The 21,494-nt window shown below is 47.5% G+C and overlaps 1 protein-coding gene and 1 long non-coding RNA gene across 3 annotated transcripts in view; one reads left to right on the top strand and one right to left on the bottom strand.

Moving 5' to 3' along the window:
* Positions 1 to 1,363: 1,363 nt before the first annotated feature.
* On the top strand, positions 1,364 to 20,794 carry LOC143443253 (uncharacterized). The gene is made up of 4 exons (XR_013112056.1): positions 1,364 to 1,548; positions 6,906 to 7,043; positions 14,544 to 14,672; positions 20,443 to 20,794. It is a non-coding gene; the product is annotated as an uncharacterized LOC143443253 (long non-coding RNA).
* Positions 3,870 to 21,494, bottom strand: part of Auh (AU RNA binding methylglutaconyl-CoA hydratase) — a 92,761-nt gene continuing 75,136 nt past the window's right edge. For both annotated transcript variants that reach the window (XM_034511063.2, XM_076939021.1), the window contains 4 exons: positions 9,365 to 9,552; positions 8,071 to 8,121; positions 6,774 to 6,821; positions 3,870 to 4,299 (listed from right to left, as the gene is read on the bottom strand). In XM_034511063.2, coding sequence (XP_034366954.1) covers positions 4,222 to 4,299; positions 6,774 to 6,821; positions 8,071 to 8,121; positions 9,365 to 9,552 — 365 coding nt within the window. In that variant the 3' untranslated portion in view covers positions 3,870 to 4,221. The remainder of the gene's footprint in view (positions 4,300 to 6,773; positions 6,822 to 8,070; positions 8,122 to 9,364; positions 9,553 to 21,494) is intronic.

The following is a 21,494-nucleotide window of genomic DNA, read 5'->3' as shown; positions in this document are numbered from 1 at the left end:
ATACTCTGTTGTCTTTGAGCACCAAGGCCCTGCACACAGACACCTAGCACGGCTTCCAATCCTGACCCAGTTCCTTTAACTAGAACTGGATAACATACATTCCTGAGGGAGTTGTGAACACTAGAGTGAACATATATGCAGCGTATGGGGCAGAGGAATGCCAAGGACTGTCAGCTCTGCCGCCTGCATGCCTGTCACCATCCGATAAGCACACCTCCTTTATCTCCCCAAGTCATGGGATAATCGATCAGGGCAAAGGACACATCCCTGTGCAGACAGCACGCCTGTCAAAGCCTTAGTGTGGTTATGTCATCTGGCTGGCTGTAAGTACAAAAGTGCTGTGTCACCAGTTCTAGGATCGGTCCCTGACTTGGTACAATGTGCTGGTCTCCCCTGGGTACCACAGGAGACTAGTGTGAGCCCTTGACCAAATATCATGGAGAGTCACACAGGGCCTGAAAATCACTGGGTAGGTTTCTAATTCAGTCATCTGCATGACTATATGCCACCCTAGACTGTCAACATACCCCTTAAACATGTCAACATACTCCAAAGACACGTCCACATTCCTTACCTCACCCCATAGAACACTTGTGTTTTGTGGTGCCAGGAGTTGAACCCAGAGTGCACGCATGCTCAAGTGTGCCTTGACCACTCCATCACACTGTCAGTCCAATGCCATTTTTTATGTTGGGATTTTATAAAGAACAGCCATGCTGGTTCTTGTGAGCAACTGTCCCCAGAGATCTGTCACTTACCAAGGAAGGGTTACCTTCCCATCCATCTCCTCAAAATGTGAACAAGTGAGAGACAGGGTGGTCCCTCCACGGTATCTGTGTGCCATGTCTTTGGATTGATCCATCTTCCCTGTCAGGTTCTGTTTTTCCTGTCGCCCTGACACTTAGAAAATAGTCACCAACCACCAAATGTCTGAGGTTCAAGTGCTGTCCTCTGGCAGGGGTCGGGAGGTGGGTTTTGAAAGGAGGGACGGGACAAGACAAAGAAGGGTATCTGTAAGAATTTTAGGTCTTGAAACACAATTATTTTGAGTAAAGGGTTTACATGACTATCTTTCTTGTCCCCGAATAGCAATCTGTGCCCTGCTTGATTCATGTAAAATAGCTCTTACTTTTTTAGATTATCAACTAAAAACTTTCAAGTATTTTCCGTTGTGACACATGTACCTCAGTTATTTTTAACACAGTATGAAAAAGATAATCTCAACTGGTCTTTTGATAAAGCCCAATAACCACAGACATACTTGTCAGTTAATATTTAACTAGGTCGGTAGACAAATAATGGACTTATTATTTTAAAATGTCAGCCTGTCAGGATCTTTGGACTCCAAATGAGATCCAACAGAGGTCATGCCATCCAAGTGGACATGAAGGTCAAGCAAGGGACAGGGCCCCAGCCAGCACAAACAAGCTACCCAAAAGGGTGCGTTTTCTGCAAGCCCTGGACCCAAGAACTGATATCCCACCACTGAAAAGCATCCTCCCCAGTGCTGCTGGGGAAATGACTTGACAAGGTGTATTTGATAAAGGGGTAAGTCTTGATTGGCAGGGAAAACAGATCTATGAATGTAAAAACAAAAAATCAGAGATAATCCTTGAAGTCAAAGAGATAACCACAAAAAAATCGGAGCTTCTAGCTTTTCTTTCTTTCTTTCTTTCTTTCTTTCTTTCTTTCTTTCTTCTTTCTTTCTTTCTTTCTTTCTTTCTTTCTTTTTTCTAGATATTAGTTTTGTGCTGGAGATTTGGCTCTGGGTTGAAGAGCATTTGCTGCTTTTGCGGGGTTCAATTCCTGACACCCACATTGGGTTGCTCACAACTGCCTGTAAACTAAGCTTCAGGGAGATCTGATGTCTTCAATAGGCACTGACACGTGTACATAACCCTCACCCATCCATGTGTGCACAATCACAATCAGAAGTAATGAATCACACACACACAATGGGACTGACATGAAAAATACACGCCTTTAACCCCATCACTGGGGAGGCAGAGGCAGGCAAATTTCTGTAAATTTGGGGCATGTCTGATCTACACAGGTAACTTTAGGACAGCCGGGGCTACACTGTGAGACCCTGTCTAAAACATATAATACTATTTATGTGTTTGCATGCACGGATGTGCATGTGTGCAGGTGCCCACAGTGGCCAGAAGAGGGCACTAAACACTGGAGCTGAAATCAGAGGCAGCTGTGAGCCACCTAATGGGAGGTGCTGGGAACCAGACTCTGGTCCTCTGAAGGAAGATCAGGTCCTTTTAATTGGGAAGCGGAGCACAGGCTGACCTTAAAAGCACAATTCTCCTGCCTCTGCTTCTCAAGTCCTAGGAGTATGAGCATGCACTACACCCAGCCAGCAGACACTACAGACCCATGTGGTCTTCTGTAGGTTTACTCCATAAGAACCAGCAGGTCTGCTGAGATGAAGTGAAATGCTTTTTTTTTTTTTGTTTGTTTGCTTTTGCCTCTTGGAGGGTAACTGTGCCTTCTTTAACCTACACATACAGACCTAGCTATCAGTTTGGGCCACTTCAAGTGCTGGGGCAGTAGCTGGGTTGGTGGTATTCTTGTCTGGCATACATGAAGTCCTGGGACTCATCCCCGATGCTACAGAAAACCAGGTCTGGTGCATGCTTGCAATCCCAGCACCTGGGAGGCCGAGGCAGGAATATCAGAAGTTTAAGGCCATCCTTGGCTACATGGCCAAGTTGGAAGCCAGCCTGGGCCACATGAGGCTATTTCAAAACAGAAAATATAACAAAAAGAACAGATGTGACCATGACTGTACATAGACACTTCATGCTGTGTGGCAAGGGCCATGAGTACGAGCCAGCCCTCCACGATGGCTGGCCTTGGGGGTGCCAGCAACAGAAAACCCAGACAAGGCAAAATCACCAAGAACCAGTACGCTACTCCTGCTGCTTCCCTGTCTTAAGTTAATATAGGACTTTACTTTCAGCTTCACAGCTTGCTACGAAATCAAGTAGTGGCCAACCAGCAGCTGCTGGCCTGGCCCCCAGATTCTCCCACTCCCCATTAACAGTACCATTTCCAGCCCAGTTAGGATATAAGTGAGATTGTTAGCATGTCATAACAGACAGGACATGGCCCTGGTAAGTCTGAAGGGCTAAGGAAACAAACAAGGTCAGTCACCCCACTGGCCAAGGGTTCAGGCTGGAGATCAAGGGTATGGCAGTCTGACATCAGACAGGATCCCTAGAGAACCAAGCTCCTCAGCTGGTTAGCTGAGCTACCGGATAGATGGATCTGTAGCCTTGGTGGTGGAGGCGGCAGTAACTGTAGGTTGACTGGTGGACCATTGTTCTCTCTTGAGAAATTTAAGAATCGCGTGGGCACACTCTCAAATAGGAGAGCAGCCTCAGGATGAGGATGTGAGAGCAAGCAGCAGGGGAAACATGCAGGATGCATGTGTATGGTGGGACCGGAGGCCCACTGCAGTCTTCAGCAAGCATCAAGCTCTGTGTGAGCATAGCGAGGCCCCTCTGGGACACCCCTGCTGAAGACAGCATGGCTTGAAGCCAAGCAGAGCCACTGATGGGCCGAACCTTCTCCTCTATTCTGGGACCATGTTCACATGGTTCCTCGGCAGGGCCAGCAAAGAGACTTTACTCTGAAATCTGTTCTGAAAGGTTGGGCAAGGGGCAAGATGCAGATTCTCAAATCACCTTCCATTGACTTTATTGATACTAGGGGGTTTCCCTCAGAGTGTCCACCCAGGCCCATGGGTGGCGATGGGCATGTGTACGCTCATATGTGCACATGTGTGTGTATGTACACACATGTGTATGCTCGCATGTACATAATTACTCAGCAACTACATTTGGTATAACTTCACATTTTTGGGATACAGAAATAGTTTTATTTTCTTAATGCAGCATGGTAGACATACAATCAATTATTCCCTAGAGTGTGCAATATAAATTATTCACATTAAAAAATTAACAACAAAGCCTGATATGAGGGAAATATTAAAAACATACACCTAATTTTTATATGTTTTGACCACGGACATTGCTAGCTTTATAAATCTGAATAAATACGACATGGCGCACAGTGGCTCGAGTACAGATGGGCCTGCTCCAGGCGTAGTGAGAACCCACTCTCCACTTTGGTCACTGAGATCCCGTGGCGGCACGGGTGGCTCTGAAACACTTCCAGAACTACGGGAGGAAGTCGCGGGCTTCCCTCCTATTCTCCCTTGTAGCGAGGGGGTCTTTTCTCCTTAAAAGCGAGAAGACCTTCCAGTCTGTCTTTCGTTGAGATGGTCTAAGAGACAAAACATGACACAAACTAAAATATAAAACACAACAGCGGACTGAGCAGTAACTGTGAGAGCCACCAGCAGCTGCTGGGAAGGCTGCATGTCCTCTGAACACGTCTAAGTATGTGACCAAAGGATTTGTAATCCAAATTTTTTTTCCATTTCTACTGTGCTTTAAAAGTGAGACACTTGATTTTTAGAGGCTAAGCAGATGGAAGCTCAGGAAGTGGAGGCCCCTGTGCTCCCCCTGTGCTCCCTCTGCTTCGCCACTCCCAGCAGCCTGGCTCAGAGAACACGGCTGCTACCTCATGAAGAGTCGGCGCTCTCATGCGCTTGTATGTTCTGTGGGTTTGGACAGAAGTGCAACGTCATCCGTCACCACAGTGCACAGACGGCTCGGCTGCCCAAGCATCCTCTGTTCCCTACATACTCATCTCCAACCTGCCAAACCTCTCTTTCAGAATGCCCCTGGGTGTCGGGAGCCAGTACTTTCAGACTGAATCCCTTCTCAGAGCACTGTGAATTCAAGGGTCCTTTTTTGTTACTTGACAGATCCTACCTTCTTCTCACTGTGCAATATTCTCCCGCACAGATGTACCGGGTGGTCTATTTCACTTATAGATGGACATCTTTTTGATTTTTTATTTTTGAGACAGTCTCACTATACAGTTGAGGCCATCTTCAAAGTCTTAAGTTACCACAGGCTAGCCTTGGCCTTCCTTGAATTTTAGTCTTGTGCCTCTAGACCTGACTTCGAAGGACATGTTGATTGTTTCTAGATTAGCAATTGTGAACAAAGTTTAGTGGCAGGTTTTTGGGCAGATATGTCTCAGTAAACAATAAGAGGCACAGCTATAGGGTGATGTGGTCAGAGGCCACTTGGCCTCACCTCAAACTGACAGCTATCTTGGGGTCACTGAAGCACCAATCCTAGCAGCCACAGTGAGCGTCAGTGCCCACTGTTCTGGACTCTGGTCATTAAGCACATACTCTATAGTCTCAGTTTCCAAACCACAGGGGTTTGCAGCCATCTCAGGTGGCGGTTTGTCACCTTCTGTGGCGAGGTGGTTACTCAGGGCTCTTGTCCATTTTCAAAGTGGGTTTTCACGACCTTACTGTGCAGCCTTCAAAGGCCTCAATGTGTTGCGGATGTAAGGCCTTTCTCAGATCTGTATTGTGGAAAGGCTGGCTTCCAGCTCACCCCTTTTCATCCTTTCAGCTGAGTTCTACTGAGCAGAAGGGAATTTCAATAGAGTCAAATCCTCCACTCCTCTCTCTGGAGGCTTTACGTCAACATAACCGGGCCCTATCTCGTCTGGACGGCTGCTTTCCTGGCCACTGGGACGGAACCACATTTTGTGAAAAGGGTAAAGCTGTGCACCACATATGTGGATGCCAGGGTGCTCATGTTGCCCTGACATGGGTCTGCTCTCCACTGAGCGGCTGGCGTCCTTTTGGGAGTCTCCTAACTCAGCCTTGGATGCACTGACAAACTCTTTGACCAGCTCCACAAAGTCTTGAACCTAGGCACCCTTGGTTTCCAGTTTCATCTTCTGGCCACACTGAGCTATCTATTCTGTATCTTGTCTTTGGACTCTGAATCAACCTTTTACTCATAAAATAATGAGCCAAGATGCTTGCTGTTATAGAATTAAATGTACAAACTTTATTGTCTTTGTTTAGAGAAAAGGACTCACTTCACTGCTTTGCCCTTGCCTTGGAATTCATGAGTGTCTCTGCCCTGCCCCTGCCCCTGGAGTGCTGAGATTAAAGGTGTGTACCACCACACCCAACAGGACTGACTTCTGAATGGTGCTGAGTCCCCTTCCAACAAACAGGACTTCTAACGATATAGATCATGATCTGCCATCAGTGTTCACTAGTTTTCTGCTCTAGAGCTTGGGTAGGCTTTGTTAAATGTTTTGACTACTAAGAAAACAGTCATGGATTCCCTTGCTACAGGTATGCAGGATTAGTGTGATTTTGCTGTGACTTCTGTCCAGGATTTCCCACTTTGATTTCTTGGAAGTGTCTCAGAGAGTTATGTCAGCAGCTTCACTTCTACCTTTTCAACATGTGCACTTTCCATTTCTTGGTCTTGTCTTCTTGCAAGAGCTCAGCTTCTGACCTGAAGCTGACAGGACACTGAGTGGCCACCACTGCGCCGGCCCTGACGTGTGAGCACCGTGTCAGAGCAGGGTCTGCTTAGCTCACCTCTGGGGAGAGCTTTGATGGAGAATATGCATCTCGACAAAGGCTTTTGCTGGGGTGAGGAGGGGTGTCTATCAACATAACCACACATTTTTCTTTTTCTTTGAAGAAAGACGGCTCAGAATCCCAGGAATAGACACTGAGCCATAAATAACACCACCGCATGGCAGGGCACCCCTGTAAAGTCTCAGCACCAACTACTGCCAACCCAGATGGACCGGCCTCTGAGGATGACAATGCACACACTCACTGGATCTGTGATACATACCTGAGCATAGCAGGCTTCTTCTATGGCTAGCCCTGTTACTAAGTCAACCTGAGGATAAAACATAATTCATTTTATCAGAATAAGGTAGAGTCAATACAAATTCAAACTGAATAGCCCCATCCTAAACAACAGGGTCCTCCAACACAGCCCAACCGCTCAGAAGGATGTGTAGCCTGACACTTGGAACTAGGCTCCTGAATTTACATCCTGATACACCATCTGGGAGCTGTGCAACCTGGGAAAGTTATGTGACCTCTCTGTGCTTCAGAGGTATGTCTGAGAAGGGGCTAGCCTCAGTACTCACCAAATGAGGGGTAAGTGAGTGTTATTGGAAGATTTGCCTGGCAGAAGGTAAGGACTATCTGAGGTGTTTCTGCAAATATTGTTAAGGTTATTAAAGTACTGAAATAAGTCAAATACTTGTAATTTTATGAAACAGCACTTCATTGCATGTAAACCCACTCTCTGGACACTGGCTCACAGCCAAGGAAGCTTTGGAGGGCCTTGTGTGCAGAGAAGAGCGCGCTTTCTGAGACTCTTGCTATAACTGAATACCAAAGCTGCAGTGGAGAGATGGCTCAGCCAGCTAACACTGCTCGCTATGCAAGCGTGAGGACCTGAGTTCCGATCCCAACACTCATAAGAAGCTGGGTATGGGCCTACATGCCTGTCACTCTAGCACTGGAGGGTGGGGTGCAGACAGGAGGATCACTGGAGCTTGCTAGCTGCCAGCTTAGCAAAAAAAAAAAAAAAAAAAAAAAAAAAAAAAAAAAAAAAAAAAAAAAAAGGGCAAGCAAGCTCCAGGTTCAAGGACAGACCCTGCCTATTAAAGTAGTAACATGGAACCTGAAAGAGAACACCTGACAGTCTTCTTTGGTCTCCGTGTGCAAACAAATGCATGCACAAGCAAATGAGCGCGCATGCACACACACACACACACACACAGGACACGCCACAGTTTATGGGACTCTGTACTGTCTGCCACTCTCCTATTCTAGGACCCTTCTCCTTTGAATTCATGTTCCCAGTGTGACACCCAACCCCCTCAGACCAGCCTGGGCTCACTGGTTCTCCCTGCACACATACTCCGAGATTCCAGGGAAAACGCGGTGCACAGTGCTGATGACCCCACTGAAGCGATGTCAAAGGAAGCAAGGCTCCACAAGCTGTAGGGCACCCTGAACTTTGCAGCTATGGCCCTAGGAGGAACCCCAGCAACGACAGCTGCATTCTGGAGACTAGGAAACAACCCAGCCGACTGGCTCTGTGAGCAGCCGCCTTCCCCTTCAGCACTCACCTCCATCCCTTGGTTAATTGCTAGTTTGGCCACTCTCATTGCAACAGGCCCCTGAAATCAAAAGTAAAGAAATAAGCTCTAATTACTACTTAATGCAAATTATGAGGAATTCCTCAGTATAATTTACATATTCCCAGTGCTGGATCCACGGATCAGCTAACAGCAACTCAGATGCTAGACAGAAATTCATTTTTTGAGCTTCAACTCCGGAGTGGCTCTCACTGGTCAAACTGGGTCTTGAAGGCAGCAGGAGGTGTGCATCCTCTGAGTGCCCAGTGCGCCTCAGCTACTGTCTCCCCAAGAGAAGAAGGGGAGTACATATGTGGGCCTGGCTCACCATCACACTAACTAGTGGCAATGCCAGAAGGTCAGGCTGGAGATGAGCTGGAGCTCCGAGACACACTTCTGTATTTGGTACCTCTCCTGCATCAGCACGGACAGCTGACTGCAGTGATGGCAGGATACACAGACATGTGCCCTCAGGTATGTCTGGGTTCTGAGGGAAGAACAGGACACCCTCTCTGAGAACAGCAACATTTGCACGTGAAAGCTCGGCTGCTGTCACTGCCCTAGAGACAGCCGTCCTCTCCAGCCAAGCTGAGTTCTTTGATCTCCATTTATATCTGTCTACAGGAAGTGAGCATCAACTTGCTGGATTTCGAATTGAATGCCTTCTGTATTAAAATGCAACATAGTGAGGCTATGGAGAGGGCTGAGTGGGTAACAGGCTTCCTGGGAACTCAGATTTCCATCACACATGAATAGCAGGTTAGCGTGGCAGCCTGCCTGTGTGTGATCCCAGCACTTGGGGAGGCAGAAACAAGCACACTGTGCTGACTGGACAGGTGAGTTGAACTATAAAGCTTGGGCCCAAGAAAAAGATCTGTCTCTGGTCCATAAGGTGGGGGACAATGGAGGAAGACACCACCAGCAAACCCTGGCCTCTGTGGGCGTGTGCACACGTGGTCTCTTGGTAGGATACAGTGTCATTCCACGTGGCTGGATGTGAGGCAGCGCCTCCCCTCCCCCATCACTTTCTCTCCACAGAGATGACTTAGGTTAGAGTACTGAGTTGGTATACAAGCAAAGACAATTTACTAGAAAGTTACACTGTGTGTGTGTGTGTGTGTGTGTGTGTGTGTGTGTAAGGAGCATGTCTGTTGGTATACAACCCTCAGATTACTTTCAAATCTTAATTTTAATTGCTTTACTTGAGAGGCAGGGCAGGGCCATCTCAGTGTGAGAGATGGGTGCTACACTTAATCTCAAATGGACACAGTTGCTCTCATGGTACCTGAGGTAGAAACTCTCTTGCCAGGTCCAGCGCCTTCCTGTAGGCAGCATCTCCTTCCTGGTTCTGTTCTAACACATGGCTGACCAAGCCCACAGCTTTGGCTTCCTGACCGTCAAGAACTCGTGCAGAGAAGATGAGTTCCTTAGCCAGGGACATCCCGATGGCACGTGGTAATCTCTGTGTCCCTCCTGGAGGAGGAAGAGGAGGAGGAAGAGAAAATAGCACATGATGATTTGAAGTAAGTCCTAAAAGCAAAACAGGGCCCAAAGATATTATGCACTTTAAGAAAGGCTGCAGTGTCTGGAGTTACCACATCAACGACACGGAAAGCACGTAAGAACGTCAAGTCCCAGAGTGGTGTGGGCACCTGGACACCTGGTATATTCTTCACGCAAAGCGGGTCTGGTGAAGACAGGCCCTCCTCCCAGCCCTGGCAATGACCATGCCAGCAACCAGCAGACAAGCAGGGCCCCAGGGAGCCACTACCAGAACAGTTCCCTCCAGCTTTTATTCCAGCCTGGGAAGAAGTTACCAAGTTCTGACAAGTCCAATTCACAAACTTGTGAGAATCCTTGACGGTGTGTGGATTGTAAGCTCACTTAAATTCAGTAGAAATGAAAGCAAGGAAGATGAAAACCCTTCACTGTTCCTGAAGGAAGGCCTCCCCACTGCTGAAGACGCTCACTCACTCATTCACTTGCTCACTCACTCATACTCACTCTCACACACACTTACATGCACTCACTCACACTCATACACACTCTCACGTTCACACTCATACTCTCATACACTCACTCATTCTCACATTCACTCACACTTACTCTCATTCACACTCTCACAATCACTCACATGCACTCTCACAATCTCACACTCACTCTCATACTCAAACTTACTCTCACACTCACCTACTCTCATTCACACTCACACTCTCTCACATTCACTCATACTCTCATACTCACCCACTCTCATACTCACACTTTCATGTTCACTCACATTCAACCACTCTCATTCAATCACACTTACACACACTCACTCATTCTCACACTCACTCTCACTCACACCCACTCTCATACTCACTCTCATTCACTCAATTCACATGCACTCACTCATTCTCACACTCACTCTCACACACACTCATTCTCACGATCTCACTTACATCTACTCTCATACTCATTCACTTACACTCACATGCACTCACTCTCACACTCACTCTCACACACACTCACTCATTCTCACGCTCTCACTCACACCTACTCTCATACTCTCATTCATTCACACTCACATGCACTTTCTCACACTCTCACTCACACTCATCCACTCTCATACTCATACTCACTCATTCTCACTCTCATTCACACTCACCCACTCATTCATACTCACTCTCACACTCACATTCACTCACATACTCACTCCTCTCACACTCTCTCATTCACACTCACACACTTACTCATTCACTCACATACTCCAACACTCTCACCCACACTCAGTCACACACTCACTCATACTCACTCTCCTCTTCATTCAGATGTATTCTCCTCTCTGCTGAGGAAGCTGGTTCTGCAGTCAGGATTCCACACCCTGTCTTAGCTCTGTACTTGACGGCTCTGAGAGCCAAGCCAAGGAAAGACAGTAGACCCATCGCCCAGTTTAGGGTAAGCACAGGTCAGAGGCTAACACATCAACCCACAGACCAACTCACTGAAGCATCTTCAGGGGAAAAGGTGGGGAAGAGGGGACAGATCCCTTGGCACTAGAGTTGTGGGTGGTTGTGAGCTGCCCAAGTACATGCTGGGAACTGAACCTAGGTCCTTTCCTAGAGCAGTAAGGGCTCTTAACCACTGAGTCATCTCTCTGGCCCCAACCAAGAACATTTTAATCCTTAAAAATCATTCCTACCTTGCAGATTTTAACCTACCAGCAGATTGAACTTGACAACGCTATGAATTTCCTGCTGAGGTTGGAGCCAGGGATGGTGGGAACTGGTGGACCCTGGTGAGGCCCTGATCCACACCCACATAGCACTTCTGCTCTGTGGTGCCTGAGAGGATGTGGGACAGCCACAGTTGCACATGCATGTTCCGAACATGCTCTTAAATATTTTGCACCAAGCTGAGGCTTTTGTCTCCATTGTGAGCCAGAGGAGGGAGCTCCCTAGTCAGCATTCCATGTGATCCCCGCTATCTTCAACCTTCCCCTGCCCGCAGTAAATGCAGTCTCTTCAGCAAGGCAAATACACAGTTTACCATCCTGGCTTAACTGCAAGCTGAAGCCCAGTCAGCCAACGTCAAACATTTGGGGGACTAATTTTCTCAAGAATGCATAAAGATGACAGCCAGCTTCCACAGGCTCAGAAGCAGATCCTCCCATTGTCATCCTCCACATTTTGTATCTTCTAGTCTCTAGAGCAGCGCAGGGGCTCAAGATGGCTGCTGAAACCTTGCCATAAAGTCTGCAGAAGGAAAGGGAGGAGGCAAAAAGAAAAACAAAGCACTCCCCTTAAGGGAGAGCTTAACGAAACAATGGCCAGTCGAATCTGCTTGTGACTGCTCACACACAACTGTGGGGGGCATGAGGACTGTGACTGGGCCTCTGTTTCCTGGAGGGTGGACGTGGGCAGTCCCGTCCCCGACACTTCACATTTACACGTTATCTGAGTTAGACGGAAGTGTACTGGACATGTCAGACCTGCCTGATGATTTCATTATTTAATGGAAGGCATCAACAAACCCTAGATGACAGCCTTCCGAGGGGCCACTGCATAAAGCAGGCAGAGGCTCAGGCAGAGCAAGCTTTTGCCAAAGGAGAAATACAAGTTTTAAGCCCAGTAATCTGCCACCCTCTGTAACCTCGGCTGCCTTGGACAGGCTGAGAGCTCGGGTCAGTGGTGAGCTGACAGCAGAGACTTGAGCTCTCTTCCCACACCGCAGCCTTCAAGGCTAAGAGCAGACAGATGCAACTCCCCCTAAGAAAGCTTTGACAGTTCACAATCAATTACAGCGTAATATACAAACAACGGAACATAATTTGGAGCCATCTGGTACGAAATGTAAACTGTAAAAGTGGCAAGCTTGGCCTGGTTGGTTTGCCCTTCATCTCTCCCTCCTCTTGACTTCATAGAAAAAAAAAAAATCTATACTAACAAAAGGGGACACTTGGCACACGGACTTCAAGTTGAAAGCTACACAGGCCATAGTAGAAATTTTTACCAACAAAATTAGCAGTGACCTTTGACTCCGGAACTCCTTATAAATCCTCTCTTACAGACAGCCCCACACTGCAGTATATGCCCTTTTATGTAACAGACACACAGAGCTGTGTCAGAGGCTTCAGGCAAAGCCTTCTCAGTAGACCAGGCCCCATGCTCACACGGCTGACTTCTCTCTGTGTCACAATCACACAAAAACCATTGTCAGATGTAGCTTCCATCCGTGACCATTGTCAGTGTCAGAATGCTCTCTACTCTCCATGCTTTGGGCATGTTGTAGAGAAGTGGGTGCAGGGAGCCCAACACCAGACTGTATGAGGAGTAAAACCAACTGGCTGACAGTGGGCAGGACATCCTGAACCACACAGGGAGCTTTCTGCCTGGCTCCTGCTGACACCTCACGTAGAAAAACTAGAATGCTTAATTAAGGACTGGACAGGAAGACGAAGCTTACACATCAGTTATTTTCACAAGGTCACCTAGGCAACTGGCAGCCAATGAGTGGACATAAAAGTTTTAAAGTTTCAGAATTCATTACTACAAGCCTTTTCTACTGGTACCTAGACACTGTTAGTGGAAGACATGTCAGAGTTTCTTTCACTACAAACAAAATGACGCTTCTTGAATGTTTCTATGTATTTTCTTTCTTTAACAAAAAGTATTTGCTGAGACATCGCTCTAAGCGTCTTAGCTTCTCATTCTGTGGCTCTGGGGCTCTAACCCAGGACCTTGTTAATTGTGGGGAAAGCCCGGCCTCAGAGCTACATCTGAGGCCGTAACCAGCCCCATGTCTCTTAATGCCTTAAAAGCACATTGCTGCAGACCAGACAGACAGCCCTCCTTTTGAAAGCTGTGGGAGACAGCCAAAGAGCACTCTGACCATTTCCAGTGCCACTGGTAGCACAGTGCCCTCTGCACCAAGTGCAGTCTGCAGGCTAAACTCCAGGAGGGTCTTGGGGGCATCCAGAGAACAAATGGCTAGCTACCTCATGATAGCTGCTTCCCACACAGGACAAGTGGAGTCTGCAAGTCTCACGTAAACAGAGACCTTCCAAGCAGCAGGCCTCCACCATCAACACATCATCCCATGTCGCTTCAAGTTCTCAGGGGCAGCAGCCCAGAGAAGCTGCTGCCAGGAAGAGGGAGCCACTGAACCCTGTTTGGCACAAGCTAGGTCCCTCACGCTGCCAGTGTTAAGGCACCATGTCCCCACATGCTTGTGACCATGTCTGCTCTCCCATGTGGCGCTCCCCATTTCAATTCCTATGTACACGACGTGTTATAGATTATCACAGACACCAGGAGGCTGGCTCTCCTGTGATGAGTACCCAGTCTACCAAATAGACCAGGTGTTTTGTATCTATAACATGACACAGAGGAACCTGGTCTTAAAGGAGCTGTGCATGAGGTACTTGGACACAGTGGCTTTGCTGGAAATACAGCTTTCACACTGACCATAGCTGACTGCTGGCATGAGCTGTCACACAGCTAGGCCACTCTGTGAGACCTGCTTATCACTCTGTCCTGTGTTTTCCTTACAAAAAAAAAAAAAAAAAAAAAAAAAAGAAAGAAAAAGAAAAAAGAAAAAAATCTCTCTCTCTCTCTCTCTCTCTCTCTCTCTGTGTGTGTGTGTGTGTGTGTGTGTGTGTGTGTGTGTGTGTGTGTGTATAAGTGGACATACAGAGACTAGCTGGGTGCCACCATCTGGGTGCTGAAAACTGAAGCCGGGTGTCTACAAGCTAGCACTGGTAACTGCTGAGCCATCTCTCCAGCTCCCCCACCCCCTTACATCTTAAATGTTGAAAACCAATTATGCAATCATCTTTCCAAACTCAGTTCAGTGGTAACTGTCTTTACTAAGCTCTTTACCAAGAAGAGGTTTCATCACCCCTCTGACCAGATGCTAGGGCTGTGGTAGTCAGCTATGGTGTACTGCACAGGACTCTACCAATGGAAACATCTCTCGCCTCACAGGTTCTGCAGGTCGGGAACTCAGGAAGCATGTGCCTGCTGTCTGGCTCCAAGCCTCTCAGGGACATAGGCCTTTGCTGTAGGCTCCCTCTGCCTCTGGCCAACATTTTGTGTTCCGAACTGATGAGCAAGGTGAGAGGGCTGCCCCCTGGCATGGTGTGACTCAGTGGAGTGATTGAAGAGAGCTAACACACAGGGAGAGGTCACAGTCTTAACAACCTCTCCAAGGGATGTCAACCCACTGAGTAAGCCTCCGGTGATGGTCATCCCTGTGAACAGGACAGACCATGCAACATGCAGCCCTTCCTCCGTCTCTTTCTAGAAAGCCTTCAGAGCTTTCAAAAGTTAACAATGATCCTCATCCTTCCCAGGCTGAGGAGGAGAGGGAAACAACATGTTAATGAGGCCTTTTTAAAACACAAGAAAATGGGGAGAGAGTAACGTGAAGGTGCTGCTTATGGACCTGCCTGTGACAATGAGGGGTAGATGACATGGTGCACACACATGATGCAGTGCACACATGACACGGTGCACACGCATGGTATGGCACACATGCGTGACACAGTGCATACACATGAAGAGCTATTACCACATCAGCAATGGAGCCAGGTGGTGTTCCCTCAGTGAGGGGCCTAAGGGCTTAAGACACAGCCAAGCATCCTTAGGAGCAGACACACACTCTGCCTCAAATCTAACCACGACATACTTTCTTCTCACAAATGCCAGGCGTTACCAGCCAGCCAGCAAAATATTATTGAAAAAAGGAACATGGAAAAAAATGATGTTTCCAAAATACAACCAAACAATGACTCAGAGATGAAGACATGAAAAGTTTAATTTTTCTTAACAAAAGTAGGTCACACAGCGAAAACGGCAAGATTCTGGAATAGCAGAATTATCAAGAACACACAACTAGCATCTAATGAGAGCTGCCTACACACTACACAGCTATGTCCGGAAGAATCCCAGAAAGCCACACTGTCATTATGCTCATGTGTCACATTGAAAACCTAGGCTCACAGAACTGCAGTGACAAAACCATGTGTGCATACATGCACATGCATGTTCATGAGTGGATGGTGGTAGATCGGCTCTCCTGCTTTACCTTGCCGTCAGGGGCCAGGGCCCCACAAGTCCCTACCCAGTTCTCCTTTGATGGCCAAAGGCTCGGTGAGCACAATGAAGGGAAAGTCTGAAACTGACCCTGTCATCCCTGGAACAGCAGGGACAGCGGCAGAAAGCTTTGAGTGAAGAGCTGGGCTCAGATCGAACATCAAGTGCTGCTGGACGGAGGGGGGTCATCTGTGCCTCTTGGGGGCAGGCTGCTCCCCACATACTTTGCTATGGAGACATACCCTACTTACTATGTATTGTTTTAAGGCCTGGCCATTGTCACACTGTCACTGTGAACTCTCTGAGGTCATGTGCTTGCGACCCGTCCACGTGGAGCTGCCCACTGAAAAACAAAGAGCAAAACGAGCAAATGCCAACAAGCGAGCGAGAGCTCACTGAGATGGACCAGTCAGGGTTACCGGTCACCAGGGAAACCACTAGGCACTCTGTAAATGCCAGCACAGCAAAGCCTTCCTAGAGAGGCAGTCCACAACTGCTCTGCATTAAGAAAGCAGGATGAGGATTCTCTGGGGCATAGTCCGGCATGATGAGGCAACGCTAACTTACTGGAAACATTATTTTTGTAAACCATATCCAACTACTGGTCAGTTTTTTCAAAACTCTGAGTCATAGAAAAACAGAAAAGCAGACAAACAACATTCCACAGTTCAATCAAACACAGAAACAACATATACCACAGAACACCTTAATCCTCATCTTAACCACCAAGAAAACCCATGCCTAGCACAAGTGTCAGCTCCCTGTGCCTATCACCGGCCGTGTGCATGGCTAAAAGGGAAGCCCCCATCCTCCCCGACCACAGTTTCCTTTTTGAAATTCAGTTCCCCCAGATGAGCGCCGTGGGAAACGCAGAGGTGGTTCACTGGCAATGGGGCAGCTTGGGCACATGTCCTGCTCTGTGCTGCCTTGTCCTAGGATTCGAAGTCGTCTCCTTCAGTGTGCTCACGACGTGTACACTACTGCCCCATGCCAGCTGGAGACACGGTATAGGACGACGAGTGCTCACCTGCACTGGTGTCTACATGCAATCCCGTCAGGAGTTGTGGACCTCCTGGAATGGAACAGGGCTCCTCTGCTGTTTCAGGCATACACTGGGGAGCTCAGAACACAGCCCCTCCCCAAAGGGCAACAGGTATGTTAACAGTATTATCACAGTAACATCGGTCAAAGCTGTCATAATACAATGTTGGGGGACTCCACAGCACTGACCACCCGGACTTCCTTCTCAGAAACTGTTTGTAAATAAACAGGCACAGGAGTGGAGCACGTTTTTACTCCGCTTTTGCACTTTGATATTTCAAACTCCTGTGGAGCACAAGTGGAGGCTACCCTGTCTAAGGCTGGCATGTTTCCATCTGCCCACATGCAGGGGACCTTCCTCAAAGTTCACTTTCCCTTCATGATAAAAGCCTCGAAGAAAACAGGAAAAGAAGGAACATTCCCCCACCATAATAAAAGCTATGCATAACAAACGGAGAGCCAGTGCTAGACCAAAAGAAGGACCAAGGATGAGAGAAAGGTGACTACTATTTCTGATTACTCACAGAAGGCTTAGCAAGCCAGAGCAGCGAGCAAGGGAAAGGAGCAAACAGGACGGACATGATTTGGAAAGGAAAAATTACAGCATCCCGTTTGGGAAAACATGATCTTGCCTGCTAAAGACCCTGAAGATTATAAGGAAACTCTCTGATGTGGCAACACCTTCAGTGAAGTGACAGGAAACAAAATCAGTGTAAAGAAACCATCAGCCTCTCTGCAGACCCATAACAGACATCCAGGAGAGATTAGGAAAGCAGTCCCAGTGGTGACAGCTCTGAAATGAAGGAATGAATGATGGAGCACACAAACAAAACACACAGGAAGGAGCACAACCAATAAGACGGACAACTTCTGTAATAGAAATTGTAAGACACTGAAGAAAAAAAAATCAGCTGAGGACTGTGGACAGTGGGAAGACGCCCGTGCCTGTAGATCAGCAGATCGATGGTATCAAAGTGGCTCGGCTACTGAAGGCAATCTACAGGGTCAACATAATTACCATCAAGACCCCAAAGACATTCTTCAAAGAAAAGCAACACCAGAACTTACACCAAATCATGAAAGACCCAGAACAGCCAGAGCAGTTTTGAATAGAGAAAGCAGGGACAGAGGTGTCATAAGGACTACTAGCGAACCACAGTGACAAAGGACATGCACACCAAGGATGCCGCAGCAGGCCCAGAAATACGCGCGCACACCTCAGTCATCTGACTTTTTACAAAGGTGCCAAGAGTATAACTGGAGAAAGGGGAGCCTCTTCAACAAGGTACTGGGAGGGCTGGACATGCAAATGAAAAAGTCAAAGTAGATCTGCCTCTCACTTTGAGTAAAAATCAACTCACAGTGGGAGTGACACCTGACATCGTAATGCTATTAGAAGGAACTCCAGGATACAGGCAGGCAAGGACTTTCTGAACAGGACTCGACAGCTCGGAAGCAAGAGCAAGAACTGACGAGTGGAGTTACACCATGTTTAAAAAGCTTCTGTAGAGCAGAGAAAGAGCAGGACAGAGCGGGAGACACCAGCAGACACCCAGTGAGTGTACACACATAATACGAGAACATGAAACACAAAAACCTCCAATAATCCCATCAACAAGGGCCAAACAAAATGGATAGGCACATCTCAAGAAAGCCAGGAATAACTGACCAAAAAGTACATCAAGAAATATCCAGTGTCCTTAGCACCTGTGAGAAGAATAGCTCTACACACACACACACACACACACACACACACACACACACACACACAGAAAACAAAATCAGATGCTGGAGAGAGCACACTGCAGGAGGAATTAGACCAGCGCAGCCAGCACGGGAATCAGCATGGAGCATGTGCAGAAAACTAGAATGGTATCTCCCCTCTGACCCAGGCACGCCACTCCCCGGTGCGTCCACAGGAATGTAGGAGCGGACGAGAGAGCCACCCACACACGTGTGCTTACTGCAGCACCAGTCACAACAGCACTGGTGACATCAGCAGAGGAACAGATAAAGGAGACCTGTGATATGCATGCACTGGGGGGCTATTCCGCCATAAAGAGGAGAAGTCACTGGCATCTGCCACAGGCAGATGGAGCTGGAGATGTCACACTAAGTGAAATAAGCTCAACTCAGAAAGACAAACACTGCAGGCTGGCCTGCTTACGCTCTCCTCTCATGGAGAACATGCAGAGAGGACTATCTGAGAAGAGGAAGTGACTACTGGGAAGGAGTAGGGACCAAGGAGGAAAATGATCAAAACACACTACACACACACACACACACACACACACTCTCACAACATATACTCACACTCTCTCACACACTCACTCACACCACACATACACATATACCACACACACACACCACACACATACACTACACATACACTATACCACACACACACCACACACATACACTACATACCACATACACATATACCACACACACACCACACACATACACTACATACCACACACACCGTACACACACACACCACATATACACCACACACACATACTATAAACATGTACATATACCACACACATCATGCATAACACACACACACAGAATGTCAACAAAACTATTCATGTACAGTGAATATATGCCAATACCAAATAGGAGTCAGCTGCTCAGTCACTAAGCTCCTGGTGGGCAGATACAAATCATGGGCCTAAGAAGCTGAGGTCAGAGGCTACATGAGAGGTGTGCATGAGTGGAAAAGAGCAAAGCCTGGGTTCTGGCAGCTTCTCTATCGGCGCTGCTACCCACCTCGGGCTGTGGAGACTGTCACTACCCTCCCTGGCCAGGCTGCTCTTGCTCCTACTCACATACACAGCATGATACGCCAGCCATGTGTGGAATCACACATGTGCAGACTGTGTGTGTAGACAGATGAGAGCCGCTACCCTTCCCCAGACCCAGCCAGGGCTGGGCTCTACCCACAGGTGTTCTCGGCTGTCTCAGTGTGATCCTGCAGGAGGATGGAGGGCACAGAACCAGGCCTCATCACTCAGCTGTCCTGCACAATCTGGCTGACCAGACATTTGAGTGGGCCCAGACAACAGCACTTGTTCATAATAACTAGAACCAGCAACACGTTTGTGCATTAAAACAAAACAAAACCTTGTAAAGCTTAAGACAAAGGGGGAAACTAGCAAACAAGAGAAAAGCATTGCCACTAGAAACAGTCAGACAAGGAACTGATTCCTCATAGCCAGAAATCCTGAAACTGAAACCAGCAGGCTAAACATGGAGAGAGAGCAGAGCCTCAAATAGACATTAAAATGTCAATCTGGAAGGAAAGAGACCTGTGAGGTACACAGACTCTGAACGCCCTTGGTCATGTGTCAGACTAGCATCTACCTAAGGTCGGGGGAGGAGGTTAGTAGAATTGCCACAGCCCCCTTGGAACACCTACCCTTCAGAGTTCAGGCTAGCCTGGTCTTGAGGACTTACTGTGTGTGACACACTGTGTGAAGCTTTCTCCCGTGACATTATTTTAATAACAAAGAAAGGAAAACAAAGTCCGCATGTACCTACACAGGGTGGGGTGCACAGATGCCGCAATGGAGGAGAGAACCAGGGTGATGCTCCTGCAGCTGTAAAAATAATTGTGCAGGAAGGACACTCTCACACAAACCACTGTCATGGCGCAGATGCTGCCGCACTGCTCAGGTGGAGGGAGATGCTCAACTTTTTAACAAAATTCCAAAGTGTTCCCTAAATTGTGTCTACCATTTCACAGGCAGAGCAGCAACATTCCAGATGTCCCACGACAACAGCACTGCCCAGCGCTGACCATGGACGTCAGCATGTGAGTCTGTGTGCCCATCGCTCCAATCATAGTGTCTGCATGTGAGTCTATATGCCTGTGACTGCAGATACTCAGTACCTCTTTATGCTCTTATCTGTCACTCTCCACTTAGGGAAATGTGCTCAAATCTCCTGGCTTTCTTCAACAAGGTTAATTTTCCTTACACATGGCAGACACAAAATCCTCCATCAGTCAGGCCCCCATACTGTATGCATTTTTCCCAACTCCACCATAACAGTATCTTCCGATAGCAGACTTTTCCATTTAGATGGATCTGGCTATTGCCCTGCAGGTTATGGGAATGGTTCCAGGATCCCTGGCTTAGCTGCCAGTAAATGTTCAAGTCCCTAATGTAAACAATACAGTACACCCAATCTATTTTAATTCTCCTACACATGCATAAGCTGTCTCTAGATAATTAGGCAAATTAAACACTATGCAAGAGGTGCTGTACTGTAATGTTTGTGGCGTAAGGACGAAGACAGTTCACACGAGCGCAGAACAAAGTCTCCAGATGTTTGTGCCCTAAAGTTAGATATAGTCACAAAGAGAAACTCTGGGATGCAGAAAGCCACACATCTCTATGTTCTTCTCAAGTAGATGACGCTTTTGGAGCCGGATAATTCGGACACCTTACTTGCTAACTCACGATCAGAAAGATTGTTTCCCCTGAACTTTGTCATGAGATTTTACTTCAGGTTTCCATACTTGGGTCTTTGATCTACATCAGTTAGTTCTGACTGAGGAGACATGGAGGCTGAAGTTTACACTCTGCATGGGAACAATCAGCAGACAAGGACTCCTTCCCAACAAGCTGCCTCTGACTCGAGCCTTATTATAAAATGTTTACATTTGTATTAGTTGTTATTTTTGTCTTGGGGGGATGAAATGCCTCAAAATGGTGTTTCTCTTTCTAAAATGCCTGTAATTATTAGAAACTTGAGCACAAGAGTCTAGCAACGATGTGAACAGCAGACAGGGCT

The sequence above is a fragment of the Arvicanthis niloticus genome, chromosome 8, assembly GCF_011762505.2.
Source record: "Arvicanthis niloticus isolate mArvNil1 chromosome 8, mArvNil1.pat.X, whole genome shotgun sequence".
Lineage (NCBI taxonomy): Eukaryota > Metazoa > Chordata > Mammalia > Rodentia > Muridae > Arvicanthis > Arvicanthis niloticus.
The sequence above is the reverse complement of the archived record's forward strand: the minus strand, read 5'-3'. Positions and strand labels throughout refer to the sequence as shown.